Consider the following 16,438-nt stretch of genomic DNA (forward strand, 5'->3'; position numbering starts at 1 on the left):
CTGTCGTGAGCTAGGCGAGTACGCTTATCGGTCACGATCCCCCCTGTTGCGCTGAACGTCCTTTCGGACAGGACACTGGATGAGGGGCAAGCCAACAGCCCCAGTAGTCCAGGGGTTCATCACTCCTCAGAGCGTCCACATCGGCGTTAACCCAATGTAGTCGGACACCTGACGGTCTAGGCGTTCCCTGATGCTGGATCCGGATGACACCTGTCGATGGGTCGGCTGAAAGAATGACCTCATATCCGAAGTCACCAACACATCTTCAAACCGGCCTCTTCTTGCAGGTGCTGTTGGATTGGTACCCGCAACTCCTTCTCTGGGAGTGGGAATTGCTCCTCTGCCAGCGCACGCAAAAGCAGAATGCAGCATTTCTCGAAGCAAGGCCTGGAAGTGCTGTTTGTCTGCATGCGTCGCGCATGAGCAGCCACTGGCGCGGTGAAAAAAACCCCAGCTCCCCAGAACCGGTTCTTCCGCAGAGTTCATACAGGTAGACGTTAACTGCACGTTTCTGCTGGAGCAGCCTATCAAGCATATAGAAGGTTGAGTTCCATCGCGTCGGGCAATCGCAAATAAGACGTCTGACCGGCAGATTGTGTCGCCGCTGAATGTCAGCAAGGCGAGCCATGGCCGTGTAAGATCTTCTGAAATGGGCCGAGATTTTCCTTGCCTGCCGCAAGATGCCCTGGACCCCAGGGTATTTGACAAGGAATCGCTGCACGACCAAGTTTAAGACGTGTGCCATGCATGGCACGTGTGTGATTTTGCCCTGTTTCAATGCGCTAAGCAGATTGGCACCGTTGTCACACACCACTTTACCAACTGTCAAATTAAGCGGTGTTAGCCACTGATCTGCCTGTGAGCGCAAAGCTGAAAGGAGTGCCGGGCCAGTGTGGCTCTTGGCTTCCAGGCACAACAGACGCAGCACGGCATGGCAACGTCTCACCTGGCATGTCGAATAGGTTCTGCGGAGCTTGGGCGGTGCAGCGGAAGAGACGCTAGCAGCGGAAAAGGAGGAGTCAGCCGAGGAGGAGAGGGAGGAGGATGGAGTAGGAGGAGGAGGAGAAGAAGAAGAGTCAGCCCTGCATGCAATCCGTGGCGGTAAAACCAAATCTACACGGGTGCCACGGGTTACATGCTTGACGGCCGTCAGAAGGTTCACCCAGTGGGCAGTAAAAGTGATATACCTTCCCTGCCCGTGTTTGCTAGACCACGTGTCTGTGGCCAGATGTATCTTGGCACCGACACTGTGTGCCAGAGATACATTCACTTGCCGCTGAACATGGCCATATAGCTCTGGGATGCCCTTCTCTGAGAAATACTTCCTTCCTGGGACCTTCCATTGTGGTGTTCCAATGGCCACAAATTTGCGAAAGGCCTCCGAGTCCACCAGTTTATATGGCAGTAGTTGGCGGGCTATGAGTTCTGACAAGCCAGCCGTCAACCATTGGGCAAGAGGGTTATCCGGCGTCATCATTTTTTTTACGCTCGAACATTAGGCCCACGGAAGCCTGCCTTTTTGCAGAAAAATGTGAGCTTGGCGTGATGGAAGGTGGAGTGGAGGACAATTGTGAGGAGAGAGGAGAAGGAGAAGTAGAAGACGAGGCTGGACGGTGAGAGCCTGCAGTGTGGCTTTGTGTGTTCCGTTGCTCCCACTGGGCTCGGTGATGGATGCTCATGTGCCTTCTTAAGGCGGTCGTCCCTAGGTGAGTGTTGGGCTTACCGCGACTAATGCGTTGACTGCAAAGATTGCAGATGGCAACGCTATTGTCAGCAGCGGACACGTTAAAAAAAGCCCACACTGCGGAGCCATGTGCCGGTGTCCTGGGAGCGCCAGATGTGACCATACATGGTCGATGACTCGCTCCTGATACATTTGCAGTCTGCTTTGTCCCTCCTGTGCAATGTAAGTTATTGCTGCTTCTCCTCCCTATCTGCTGGTCCATATCTCCCTCTGAACTCCCCTCCTCTTCCTCTCTTGTGGGCACCCACGTGACATCACTAGACACGTCATCATCAACGTCACCTTCCCCACCGCTATAAGTAGAGATCTTGGAGTAAGCACCAACACCGGGGACCAACCTCCTCCTTGGGCTGATCTGGGTACTGTCGTCAGACTGCTGAGTAGCGGTTGTTGCTACCTCCTCTTCCTGATCCAATACCAAGAGTGGCTGCACATTAGAAATGTCCTCTTGATATGGATCGGAAAATAATTCCTGTGACTCAAGCGGAAGGTATGTGGTGGTGGTGGTGGTGGTGGTGTTGTTGGTGGTAGTGTCTTTGGGGGTGCACACAGCAGAGAGTGAAGAAGAGGGTGCAGATCGAGAGGATGAGGAGGGTGCAGAAGAGTAAGGCTGAGCGAGCCACTCAACCAAGTCTGGTGCGTCCTTTAAAGTAATTGAACGCACCTTCTGCAACTTCCCACTTTGGCTCAAGCCTGTTGCTCCTGCCCTACCCCTACCACCCCTGCGGAAGGGCCTGCCTCTTCCTCTGCCTGTCATTTTTTAAATGACCCTGTGACAAAACTCTTAGTCCCTATACCGATGAAGGACTGCTGCAGTATAGGGCAGCGGTCAGTCAGCAGTAGTGCACCTCAACCCTATGTATTGTGGACCTATACCAGTCCTTATAGAGTAGCAGAGTGTACCTCACTCAACCCTATGTACTGTAGCACCCTATACCTTACCAGTCCTTATAAGAACTTTTGTGGACCAAGTAGGTTGTGTGTGAGTGATTAGCAGACTGTACATCAGTCCCTATACCGATGAAGGACTGCTGCAGTATAGGGCAGCGGTCAGTTAGCAGTAGTGCACCTCCACCCTATGTACTGTGGACCGATACCAGTCCTTCTAGAAAGGCAGACTGTACCTCCCTCAACACTATGTACTGTAGCACCCTAGACAGACCAAGTTACCAGTCCTTATTTATAAGGAGGTTTGTGGAACAAGTGAGTTGTGAATGATTAGCAGACTGCAGCAGAAGGGCAGCAGTCAAGTATAATATTCTTTCTATATTTGGAAGAAAGAATATTATACGTGTACAAGCCTATTACCATACCACTGATACCAGTCCTGAAAAGAACCTTTGTGGAACTAATAGTAACAGCTACTGATTAAACTGACCCTCACTGCCTGACACACTGCTTCCTGCCTGTCCCTATATAAACTGACAAAACAGAGGCTACTGGAACAATAACTGGAATAGCACTTTTGTGGACCTGATAGTAACAGCTAATGATGATGATGATGATGATGACTAAACTGACTGTCCCTGCAGCACACAGCGTCCTGTCCCTTTCTCTAAACTGACAAAAGACACTCAGGCTGCTGCAACAATCAGTAGCACAGCAAACCTATATACACCTATACCAGTCCTAAAAAGAACTTTTGTGTACCAAATAGCTAGCGATTTATCTCTCCCTGCTCCACACAGCAACCTTTCCCTATAGTGACAGACAGTGGCGTAACTAGAACCTTCAGGGCCCCGATGCAAGAAACCATGAAGGGCCCCCCTGAACCCAAGCCAGGGCCCTTCCCTCCGAGTCCGGCGGTGGAACTCCAGGGCGTGGTCACAGGTATGACCTTTGTGAGCCCTGTAGTTCCACCACTGGCATCAGTAGTTTTTTTTATTATTTTATTTTTATTTTTAGGTGCCCCATTGGGGGACTGTCTCTAGGCAGGATGGGGTCCCTGTCCCCAGAAGAGATGAGGTCCTTTTCTCCAGGGCAGATGAATTTACTGCCCCCAGGTGAGAAGGGGTCCCTGTCCCCAGGAGAGATGGGGGTCCCTGTCCCCAGGGGAGATGGGGGTCCCTGTCCCCACGTGAGAAGGGGCCCCTGTCCCCAGGGGGAGATGGAGGGGGTATGTAATGGTGTGTGGGGGATGGGGTCCTCTCACTCACCATGACCAAGCTGCAGGCTGCACACTCATCCATGTTGGCCTGGGCTCCATCCAGTGTGCTGGACGGGTGATCAGCATATCTCCCCGAAAGACCTTTCATCATCTGTGTATGACGGGGGAGGAGGGGGGCTGGCAGACAAGCCTGCAGTGTCCTCCGGGGGGCTCTCATAGGGCTGCACTGCATCTGGGTGCTTAAAGTTTGTTTACCCGGGAGAAGTATGCAGTGCAGTGTGGGCCGGACTCGGGGGGGGGGGGGGGGGCGCTACTCTGGCTGGGGAGAACAGACATCGGACTGAGCGGCAATGCATGGAGCAGGAGAGGGGTACTCTGAGGAGCCGGCTGAGGACACAGGCCATGCGGGGAATGCACAACTAAAGAGCAGCCAGTGCGATAGTCGAGCATGGAGCTCTGCTAGTCCCCCTCCACCTCCACCCACCCGTGTGCATGGTGCACTGGTACCCCTAGCTGCCTATGCTGCTGCCGGCCATATGTAGAGGGGGCTGCATGGGCCCCCTGCAGCACAGGGCCCAGTTGCGGTCGCGACTGCTGCACCCCCTATAGTTACGCCCCTGGTGACAGAAGAAAGAATGTAAAATGGCCGCCGGATCGGGTGTATTTATAAGTTAGGGGGAATGTCCAAGTGTCCATGTGCTGTAATGTCTCAATTGGCTGTCCTGTACCCCATGATGGATGTGTCATCATAGGTCAAAGTTCTTTTACACATTAAACACGAAAGTCCGCCGGGCGAACGATGCCAATAGTCCGCCGAACGAGCGGACCGCGAACGTCCGAAATTCGCCGCGAAACGACCGCCGGGCGAACCGTTCGGCCATCACTAATTCCTTTATTTATATGAAGTAGAAATGTGCAGAATGAAAAAAAGATGGTTTTGATTCCTTATTGAACTTATTTCGTTTAGTTAAATTTGTTTTGTTTCTTTTATTCGTTTTTTGACTTCCATTCAAATTTGTTGAATTGAATTAAATTCAATCGAGTCAAAAAATATTGAATCGGCATTCAAATTCGAATCTCTTTATTTCAGACAAATTTTGTTTCACTATTTCGAAAGGATTTGTTTACATTTGTATTACTAATCAGGTTCATTTCAAATATGTGAAGTGTTCAATAGGGATGGCCGAACAGTTTGCCCGGCGGTCGTTTCGCGGCGAATTTCAGCTGTTCGCGGTCCGCCCGATCGGCGGACTATTGGCGCCGTTCGCCCGGCGGACTTCCGTGTTTACTGTGTAAAAGAACTTTGACCTATGATGACACATCCATCATGGGGTACAGGACAGCCAATTGAGACATTACAGCACATGGACACTTGGACATTCCCCCTAACTTATAAATACACCCGATCCGGCGGCCATTTTACATTCTTTCTTCTGTCACTATAGGGAGAGGTTGCTGTGTGGAGCAGGGAGAGATTACAGTGACCCAAATCGCTAGCTATTTGGTACACAAAAGTTCTTTTCAGGACTGGTATCGGTGTTAGGTGTATATAGGTTTGTTGTGCTACTGATTGTTGCAGCAGTCTGAGTGTCTTTTGTCAGTTTAGAGAAAGGGAAAGGACGCTGTGTGCTGTAGGGACAGTCAGTTTAGTCATCATCATTAGCTGTTACTATCAGGTCCACAAAAGTGCTATTCCAGTTATTGTTCCAGTAGCCTCTGTTTTGTCAGTTTATATAGGGACAGGCAGGAAGCAGTGTGTCAGGCAGTGAGGGTCAGTTTAATCAGTAGCTGTTACTATTAGTTCCACAAAGGTTCTTTTCAGGACTGGTATCAGTGGTATGGTAATAGGCTTGTACACGTATAATATTCTTTCTTCCAAATATAATAAGAATATTATACTTGACTGCTGCCCTTCTGCTGCAGCAGTCCTTTATCAGTATAGGGACTGAGGTACAGTCTGCTAATCATTCACAACCTACTAGTTCCACAAAGGTCCTTATAAGGACTGGTAAGGTATAGGGGACTACAGTACATAGGGTTGAGTTGACATCACGCTGCTGATGTCAGTGCTCTCTATCACGGTGCTGCGGTCAGATGACTCTATCACGGTGCTGCGGTCAGATGACTCTATCACGGTGCAGGTGTCATTGCTGTATGTCACGCTGCTGGTGATCATCTCCTGCACCCTCTTCTTTGCCTACCCTGACCTTCCCTCTCCTCCATTGTCTCAAGAGTCCTGAATTGTCAGAATTTCACATATAAAAAAAGAATGCTTGTAGTTGTCGATCCCAGATTCACCTCATACATGTGTTATTTCACGATGCTGGTGTCAGATCACTCTATCACAGTGCTGCTGTCTGTGCTCTATATCACGGTGCTGGTGTCAGTGCTGTATGTCATGGTGCTGGTGTCAGTGCTTTATGTCACGCTGCTGATGTCAGTGCTCTCTATCACGGTGCTGATGTCAGTGCTGTATATCATGGTGCTGGTGTCAGTGCTTTATGTCACGCTGCTGATGTCAGTGCTCTCTATCACGGTGCTGGTGTCATTGCTGTATGTCACGCTGCTGATGTCAGTGCTCTCTATCACGGTGCTGGTGTCAGTGCTGTATATCACGGCGCTGGTGTCAGTGCTTTATGTCACGCTGCTGATGTCAGTGCTCTCTATCACGGTGCTGTTGTCAGATCACTCTATCACGGTGCAGGTGTCATTGCTGTATGTCACGCTGCTGGTGATCATCTCCTGCACCCTCTTCTTTGCCTACCCTGGTCCCTGACCTTCCCTCTCCTCCATTGCCTTCATGCGCTCCACAGTCCTGAATTGTCACAACAATTTCCCATATAAAAAAAGAATGCTTGTAGTTATCGATCCCAAATTCACCTCATACATGTGTTATGTCATTGGCCATGTGGTGGGACTATGTTTGCACAGTTAATAATTATTTTGTGGCTGCAAATTTGACCTGTAGGTTTGCGAAGTTCGCCTCCCTTTGAAGTCAATGGGACCCGCCGTGAACATTCTGGTTCGCAAACTATCGGCCGCGTTCGCGGTCCGCATTTGCGAAACGTCCCGTCGGAAGTTCGTCCATCACTAGTGTTCAATATTATAAAGGAAATATCTGAATTCAACATTTTGCTGTGTACAATACTGTGCAAAAGTTTTAGGCACGTGTGAAGAAATAATGTGAAGTGCAAGTGCTTTCAAATATCCACTCACCGGCCACTTTATGAGGTCCCCCTTTCTGGTAGCGGGTTGGACCCCCTTTATTAGGTCCACCCTGCTAGTAGATAGAGCGTGATATAAAGATCTACTATATATAGAGGAATCAGGACCTCCTTCCTCCCGCTGGTGACCCCTCTAGTGATATAAAGATCTATATAGAGGAATCAGGACCTCCTTCCTCCTGCCGGTGATCCCTCTAGTGATATAAAGATCTATATAGAGGAATCAGGACCTCCTTCCTCCTGCCGGGGTGACCCCTCTAGTGATATAAAGATCTATATAGAGGAATCAGGACCTCCTTCCTCCTGCTGGTGACCCCTCTAGTGATATAAAGATCTATATAGAGGGATCAGGACCTCCTTCCTCCTGCCGGGGTGATCCCTCTAGTGATATAATGATCTATATAGAGGAATCAGGACCTCCTTCTTCCTGCCGGTGACCCCTCTAGTGATATAAAGATCTATATAGAGGAATCAGGACCTCCTTCCTCCCGCCGGTGACCCCTCTAGTGATATAAAGATCTATATAGAGGAATCAGGACCTCCTTCCTCCTGCCGGTGACCCCTCTAGTGATATAAAGATCTATATAGAGGAATCAGGACCTCCTTCTTCCTGCCGGTGACCCCTCTAGTGATATAAAGATCTATATAGAGGAATCAGGACCTCCTTCTTCCTGCCGGTGACCCCTCTAGTGACATAAAGATCTATATAGAGGAATCGGGACCTCCTTCTTCCTGCCGGTGACCCCTCTAGTGATATAAAGATCTATATAGAGGAATCAGGACCTCCTTCCTCCCGCCGGTGACCCCTCTAGTGATATAAAGATCTATATAGAGGAATCAGGACCTCCTTCCTCCCGCCGGTGACCCCACTATTGATATAAAGATCTATATAGAGGAATCAGGACCTCCTTCCTCCCGCCGGTGACCCCTCTAGTGATATAAAGATCTATATAGAGGAATCAGGACCTCCTTCATCCTGCTGGTGACCCCTCTAGTGATATAAAGATCTATATAGAGGAATCAGGACCTCCTTCATCCTGCTGGTGACCCCTCTAGTGATATAAAGATCTATATAGAGGAATCAGGACCTCCTTCCTCCCGCCGGTGACCCCTCTAGTGATATAAAGATCCATATAGAGGAATCAGGACCTCCTTCCTCCCGCCGGTGACCCCTCTAGTGATATAAAGATCTATATAGAGGAATCAGGACCTCCTTCTTCCTGCCGGTGACCCCTCTAGTGATATAAAGATCTATATAGAGGAATCAGGACCTCCTTCCTCCCGCCGGTGACCCCTCTAGTGATATAAAGATCTATATAGAGGAATCAGGACCTCCTTCTTCCTGCCGGTGACCCCTCTAGTGATATAAAGATCTATATAGAGGAATCAGGACCTCCTTCCTCCCGCCGGTGACCCCTCTAGTGATATAAAGATCTATATAGAGGAATCAGGACCTCCTTCCTCCCGCCGGTGACCCCTCTAGTGATATAAAGATCTATATAGAGGAATCAGGACCTCCTTCTTCCTGCCGGTGACCCCTCTAGTGATATAAAGATCTATATAGAGGAATCAGGACCTCCTTCCTCCCGCCGGTGACCCCTCTAGTGATATAAAGATCTATATAGAGGAATCAGGACCTCCTTCTTCCTGCCGGTGACCCCACTATTGATATAAAGATCTATATAGAGGAATCAGGACCTCCTTCCTCCTGCCGGTGACCCCTCTAGTGATATAAAGATCTATATAGAGGAATCAGGACCTCCTTCCTCCCGCCGGTGATCCCTCTAGTGATATAAAGATCTATATAGAGGAATCAGGACCTCCTTCCTCCCGCCGGTGACCCCTCTAGTGATATAAAGATCTATATAGAGGAATCAGGACCTCCTTCTTCCCGCCGGTGACCCCTCTAGTGATATAAAGATCTATATAGAGGAATCAGGACCTCCTTCTTCCCGCCGGTGACCCCTCTAGTGATATAAAGATCCATATAGAGGAATCAGGACCTCCTTCTTCCTGCCGGTGACCCCTCTAGTCATATAAAGATCCATATAGAGGAATCAGGACCTCCTTCCTCCCGCCGGTGACCCCTCTAGTGATATAAAGATCCATATAGAGGAATCAGGACCTCCTTCCTCCTGCCGGTGATCCCTCTAGTGATATAAAGATCTATATAGAGGAATCAGGACCTCCTTCCTCCCGCCGGTGACCCCTCTAGTGATATAAAGATCTATATAGAGGAATCAGGACCTCCTTCTTCCCGCCGGTGACCCCTCTAGTGATATAAAGATCCATATAGAGGAATCAGGACCTCCTTCTTCCTGCCGGTGACCCCTCTAGTCATATAAAGATCCATATAGAGGAATCAGGACCTCCTTCCTCCTGCCGGTGACCCCTCTAGTGATATAAAGATCTATATAGAGGAATCAGGACCTCCTTCCTCCTGCTGGTGACCCCTCTAGTGATATAAAGATCTATATAGAGGAATCAGGACCTCCTTCTTCCCACCGGTGACCCCTCTAGTGATATAAAGATCTATATAGAGGAATTAGGACCCCCTTCCTCCTGTTGGTGACCCCTCTAGTGATATAAAGATCTATATAGAGGAATCAGGACCTCCTTCCTCCTGCCGGTGACCCCTCTAGTGATATAAAGATCTATATAGAGGAATTAGGACCCCCTTCCTCCTGTTGGTGACCCCTCTAGTGATATAAAGATCTATATAGAGGAATCAGGACCTCCTTCCTCCTGCTGGTGACCCCTCTAGTGATATAAAGATCTATATAGAGGAATCAGGACCTCCTTCCTCCCGCCGGTGACCCCTCTAGTGATATAAAGATCAATATAGAGGAATCAGGACCTCCTTCCTCCCGCCGGTGACCCCTCTAGTGATATAAAGATCTATATAGAGGAATCAGGACCTCCTTCTTCCCGCCGGTGACCCCTCTAGTGATATAAAGATCCATATAGAGGAATCAGGACCTCCTTCCTCCCGCCGGTGACCCCTCTAGTGATATAAAGATCAATATAGAGGAATCAGGACCTCCTTCCTCCCGCCGGTGACCCCTCTAGTGATATAAAGATCTATATAGAGGAATCAGGACCTCCTTCCTCCTGCTGGTGACCCCTCTAGTGATATAAAGATCTATATAGAGGAATCAGGACCTCCTTCCTCCTGCCGGTGACCCCTCTAGTGATATAAAGATCTATATAGAGGAATCGGGACCTCCTTCCTCCTGCTGGTGACCCCTCTAGTGATATAAAGATCTATATAGAGGAATCAGGACCTCCTTCTTCCCACCTGTGACCCCTCTAGTGATATAAAGATCTATATAGAGGAATTAGGACCCCCTTCCTCCTGTTGGTGACCCCTCTAGTGATATAAAGATCTATATAGAGGAATCAGGACCTCCTTCCTCCTGCCGGTGACCCCTCTAGTGATATAAAGATCTATATAGAGGAATTAGGACCCCCTTCCTCCTGTTGGTGACCCCTCTAGTGATCTATATAGAGGAATCAGGACCTCCTTCCTCCTGCTGGTGACCCCTCTAGTGATATAAAGATCTATATAGAGGAATCAGGACCTCCTTCTTCCCACCGGTGACCCCTCTAGTGATATAAAGATCTATATAGAGGAATTAGGACCCCCTTCCTCCTGTTGGTGACCCCTCTAGTGATATAAAGATCTATATAGAGGAATCAGGACCTCCTTCCTCCTGCCGGTGACCCCTCTAGTGATATAAAGATCTATATAGAGGAATTAGGACCCCCTTCCTCCTGTTGGTGACCCCTCTAGTGATCTATATAGAGGAATCAGGACCTCCTTCCTCCTGCCAGTGACCCCTCTAGTGATCTATATAGAGGAATCAGGACCTCCTTCCTCCTGCTGGTGACCCCTCTAGTGATATAAAGATCTATATAGAGGAATCGGGACCTCCTTCCTCCTGCCGGTGACCCCTCTAGTGATCTATATAGAGGAATCAGGACCTCCTTCCTCCTGCTGGTGACCCCTCTAGTGATCTATATAGAGGAATCAGGACCTCCTTCCTCCTGCCGGTGACCCCTCTAGTGATCTATATAGAGGAATCAGGACCTCCTTCCTCCTGCTGGTGACCCCTCTAGTGATCTATATAGAGGAATCAGGACCTCCTTCCTCCTGCTGGTGACCCCTCTAGTGATATAAAGATCCATATAGAGGAATCAGGACCTCCTTCCTCCTGCTGGTGACCCCTCTAGTGATATAAAGATCCATATAGAGGAATCAGGACCTCCTTCCTCCTGCTGGTGACCCCTCTAGTGATAACTAAATATCTCTATGAAGAAACTTGAATGTCCTGTGCAGAGTTTCGACCTCAGCCCTACTAAACACCTTTGGGATCAATGAGAATGTCAATGGTAAGCCAGGTCTTCTCATCCAACATCAGTACTTGACCTCATAAATGGGTACAAATTCCCACAGACACCCTCCAAAATCTTGTGTAAAGTCTTCCCAGGAGAGTGGAGGCCACAACTCCATATTATCAGTCATGGTTCTAGAAAGGGATGTCCAGCAAGCTCATATAGATATAATGTTTAGGTGTCTACCAGCTTTAGGACATATATTGTATGGCTATGAGGGGGATGGGCCTACTCCATATTAATAGCCATGTTCTGGAGTGCGATGTCCAGTAAGCTCATATGTGTGATGGTCACGGGGTCTCACACGCTCAATCATGTAGTGTATATAATAGCAGATGGATTATATGGAAGACACATAGATATGGAAATTGGTATTGGAATTGTAGCGCACGGGTTTTTACCTCGGGAACCTCAGATCACTCATTTTGGGGAAGAACATGTATATCGTTGTTTTATACTTACAACACCAGAAAATGTATTAATTTCACCCAAAAAAAATAGTCGTTTATCTTAACTGTAAACCTAATACCGGTCATACACAAGCCAATTTTCTGGCGATTTCACCGACTTTCAGACACAAAAGAAGCTGCCGGTGTTCCCTTATCTTCATCTCTTTGCCCATTTTTCCTAATAAGCGCTCATTAAAAGGGGGCGGTATACAACCGCGTCAGCCTAACCCATAAGCCTGAGGCTGACCACACACACTGCAATCTAATCATACAATCCTTCTTAGATCTAAGGAACCAGTGCAAGGACCCGGCCTAATTGAGAGGTCGGCCCAGAAGGACATGGTTTGTAAATCTATAGAGCATCGCACAGAGATCGTATGGCGAATTTAACCCTTAAAGGGAATTAAGTCCCATACACTGGCTCTAAGTGATGAAGGCTTTATTCTGAAGGGGATACCAGAGGCCTACATTTCATTTACTGCAAAGCTTTGTAGCCTCTCTACTAATTCACCAAATAATCATCTGGAGAATGTAGGGATCAGAGGGACAGACAGATGTCAGGCAGACGGAGGAGATGACAAGACGGGGGGGAAAAGCCAAGACAAAGAGACAGAATGGTTTTGGGGGGAATCTCTCCCCCCTCTGTTGGAGCTCCTCTTCCTCCCTTGGGCTCATTTTTTTCCCCCCCTTCTGTTTTTCAGGGAGAATCCGTCTGCAGAGGTCGGGGAGGAAGATTGCGAGCGGCAGTAATAAAGATGTGGGGCTCCCCCGGGAATTCTGGGATATTATGGCAGGCCATCCCGCAGCAGCACCTGATCACAGCCCTTTAAATGGACCAGCTGAAGTGGAAAGCCTTCACACATCCTGAGCACTGGAGCAGGAAGGTAGGAGAGGAAAACGCCTTGGAAAAGGAGGGATGGAAGCCGTGTGAGGGGATGACAGCTCTATAGAAGGAGAGATCAGTGGAAGAAGGAGGAGCTGGGAGAAAACAGAAAGCCAGGAGGGAGAAAGACAGCAAAAAAAAAAAAGAAGAGGAATGATGCAGAATTGATGAAGAGAGGAACAAATAGCAACAGACTGACAAGGATACTGAGACAGCAGAAGATACAGCGCAAGGCAAGAGAGACAGACCCCCCCCAACCAACCAAGACACCTGGGAGACCACCAGGACACACAGCAAGGTGCAGGACAGCACAGGTATAGAGGAATGTGGGGCTTGCTGGTCCTGGGAGCTGTCCAGTGCTGAAACCTGGAGGATCATACAGACTGCTGTCCAGTGCTGAAACCTGGAGGATCATACAGACTGCTGTCCAGTGCTGAAACCTGGAGGATCATACAGACTGCTGTCCAGTGCTGAAACCTGGAGGATCATACAGACTGCTGTCCAGTTCTGACATCTGGGGGAACATCCAAGTCTCTGTCCAGTTCTGACATCTGGGGGAACATCCAAGCCTCTGTCCAGTTCTGACATCTGGGGGAACATCCAAGCCTCTGTCCAGTTCTGACATCTGGGGGAACATCCAAGCCTCTGTCCAGTTCTGACATCTGGGGGAACATCCAAGCCTCTGTCCAGTTCTGACATCTGGGGGAACATCCAAGCTACTGTCCAGTTCTGACATCTGGGGGAACATCCAAGCTACTGTCCAGTTCTGACATCTGGGGGAACATCCAAGCTACTGTCCAGTTCTGACATCTGGGGGAACATCCAAGCTACTGTCCAGTTCTGACATCTGGGGGAACATCCAAGCTACTGTCCAGTTCTGACATCTGGGGGAACATCCAAGCTACTGTCCAGTTCTGACATCTGGGGGAACATCCAAGCTGGCTGTCCAGTTCTGACATCTGGGGGAACATCCAAGCTACTGTCCAGTTCTGACATCTGGGGGAACATCCAAGTCTCTGTCCAGTTCTGACATCTGGGGGAACATCCAAGCTGGCTGTCCAATGCTGAAATTTGGAGAATCATCAAGGCTGCTGTCCAGTACTGAAATTCGGGGAATCATCTAAGCTGCTGTCCAATGTTGAAATCTGAGGGATCATCAAGTTGTTGTCCACTGCTGTTAATCCAGGCTTGTATCCAAAACTGAAATCTGGGGAATCATCCAGCAAACTGCTGTCCAGTGCTGAAATCTGGGGGGTCATCCAAGCTGCTATCCAGTGCTGAAATCTGGGGGATCATCAAGATTCCGTCCAGTGTTCAAATCTGGAGGATCTTCCAAGCTGCTGTCCTTTCTCAAGATCTGGGGGACCATCCAAACTACTGTCCATTGCTAAAATCTAGAGGGTCTTCCAGGCTGCTGTCCAGTGCTGGAATCTTGGGGACCATCCGACCTACTGTCCTGTGGCAGAATCTGGGGGACCATCCAAGCTCCTGCTGGTATCTGGGGAAACATCTAAACTACTGTCCAGTGCTAACCTCCAGAGACCTGATGGTGCCCAGCAGAGGTTCTCCTTATTCTGAGGGCTGGGACTCTACCCCTTTCCCTCCACTGGTTCCATCTCTCTGACCCAACAGAACATTTGGTGTCCCATTCCAGGGAGCGTGGAGAACTGCAGTTGATGTCCCTCCTTCAGTATCTTTCTTCATTCTTCTTTTCACTTCCATAACCCTCTCCTCCTCCTCCTCCCTGACCCTGCTCTGACCTTTCACCTCTGGAGGGGAAGAGGAACAATGCCAAGGTCCTTTCTGGTGAAAAAGGTAAAGGACGGCTTCTGCTCGACTGACAGCGAGAGTTCTTATGTCAGGCATCGGTCAGACTTCACTGCACATATCTCTGACAAAGGTGAGCTCCATCTCCACCCCCTAGACCCCATAAACCCTTAGGGGCCAGTACTGGGCATTGGTGGATGGGTGACCCTCACAGGGTACATGGCTCTAAATGTATGTGACCTAGTAAGGCCAAGACTTGTAGAGGGCTTCAGCTGGGAGAACCCAACCAAACACACCATGACACATACACAGCAAAGGGGTAAACCGAGTTCACACACATAAAGGAGCATGAGATCACATAGCGGGGGGCGATGGGGGGAGGGGGCAGATATCTGACACAGCTTTTATCCCATATGGAGATAATTGGGGGTCATCCCCTCGGAGCAGCAGTGACCCTGAGCACCAGTTGTGCTCTCATTAGTTGATCTCCCCCTAGGCCTGCCAACACTGATTGGTCATTACGGACTGTCGCACATTACACCGATGTTGGCAAATATCCCCCTCTGTACCCAACAGTGCTGATCACTCATGTCTGAGTCCCTGCACTGCACATGTGAGGACACAACTCTGCAGTACCCAACAAACAGCTGACTGCAGCATGTCCCGGGATCCACACACCATGTGCTCCAAAGATATTACGCTGCAAACACACGCAGTGCCCTGCAATCCCTGACACATACAAAAATCTACAGTCACTCCTACCCCAGCACAGTCCTCCGCAGTGTTCCACCGCCGCACATACAACGCTCCGCCATGGGCCACCTGTACACAAAGTGCTCTGCTAATGGCCACCTGTACACAAAGTGCTCTGCTATGGGCCCCCTGTACAGAGAGTACTTTGCCATGGGGTACTTATACAAAAAGTGTTCCGCCATGGGTCACATATAGAGAGAATGCTCTGCTTTGGGTCACCTATACATAGAATGCTCTGCTATATGTCACCTATACATAGAATGCTCTGCTATATGTCACCTATACATAGAATGCTCTGCTATGCGTCATTTATACATAGAATTCTCTGCTATGGGTCACTTATATATAGATTACTCTGCCATGGGTCACCTATACAGTGAATGCTCTGCAATGGGTTACCTATACATAGAATGCTCTGCCATGGGTCACCTATACATAGAATGCTCTGCTATATGTCACCTATACATAGAATGCTCTGCTATGCATCATCTATACATAGAATGCTCTGCTATGGGTCACTTATATATAGAATGCTCTGCCGTGGGTCACCTATATAGTGAATGCTCTGCAATGGGTTACCTATACATAGAATGCTCTGCTATGTGTCACCTACACAGAGAATGCTCTGCTATGGGTCAACTATACATAGAATGCTCTTCAATAGGTCACCTATAAGTAGAATGCTCTGCTATGGGTCACCCATACATAGAAGGCACTGCTATGGGTCATCTATACATAGAATCCTCTGCTATGCATCACCTATACATAGAATGCTTTGCTACGGGTCACCTATACCTAGAATGCTCTGCTATATGTCACCTATACATAGAATGCTCTGCTATGCGTCATTTATACATAGAATGCTCTGCTATGGGTCACTTATATATAGAATACTCTGCCATGGGTCACCCATACATAGAATGCTCTGCTACAGGTCACCTATACAGAGAATGCTCTGCTACGGGTCACCTATACAGAGAATGCTCTGTTATGGGTCACCTATACAAAAATTGTTCCACCATAGGTCACATATACATGCAGTGCTCTGCTATGGGTCTCATATACAGAAAATGCTCTGCAATGGGTCACCTATACAGAGTATGTTCTGCTATGTGT

At 48.8% G+C, this 16,438-nt stretch overlaps 1 protein-coding gene across 2 annotated transcripts in view; it reads left to right on the forward strand.

The window, feature by feature from the left end:
- The first annotated feature begins 12,543 nt into the window (after positions 1 to 12,543).
- Positions 12,544 to 16,438, forward strand: part of SCRT1 (scratch family transcriptional repressor 1) — a 36,393-nt gene continuing 32,498 nt past the window's right edge. For both annotated transcript variants that reach the window (XR_013277472.1, XM_077490475.1), the window contains exon 1: positions 12,544 to 14,702. Coding sequence is in view for 1 of the 2 variants with exons in the window: in XM_077490475.1 (XP_077346601.1) it covers positions 14,591 to 14,702 (112 nt within the window). In the remaining variant the exon portion in view is untranslated. The remainder of the gene's footprint in view (positions 14,703 to 16,438) is intronic.

Source organism: Lithobates pipiens, unplaced genomic scaffold (genome assembly GCF_037356315.1).
Source record: "Lithobates pipiens isolate NorthernLeopardFrog02 unplaced genomic scaffold, aLitPip1_a1.2 Scaffold_19, whole genome shotgun sequence".
Lineage (NCBI taxonomy): Eukaryota > Metazoa > Chordata > Amphibia > Anura > Ranidae > Lithobates > Lithobates pipiens.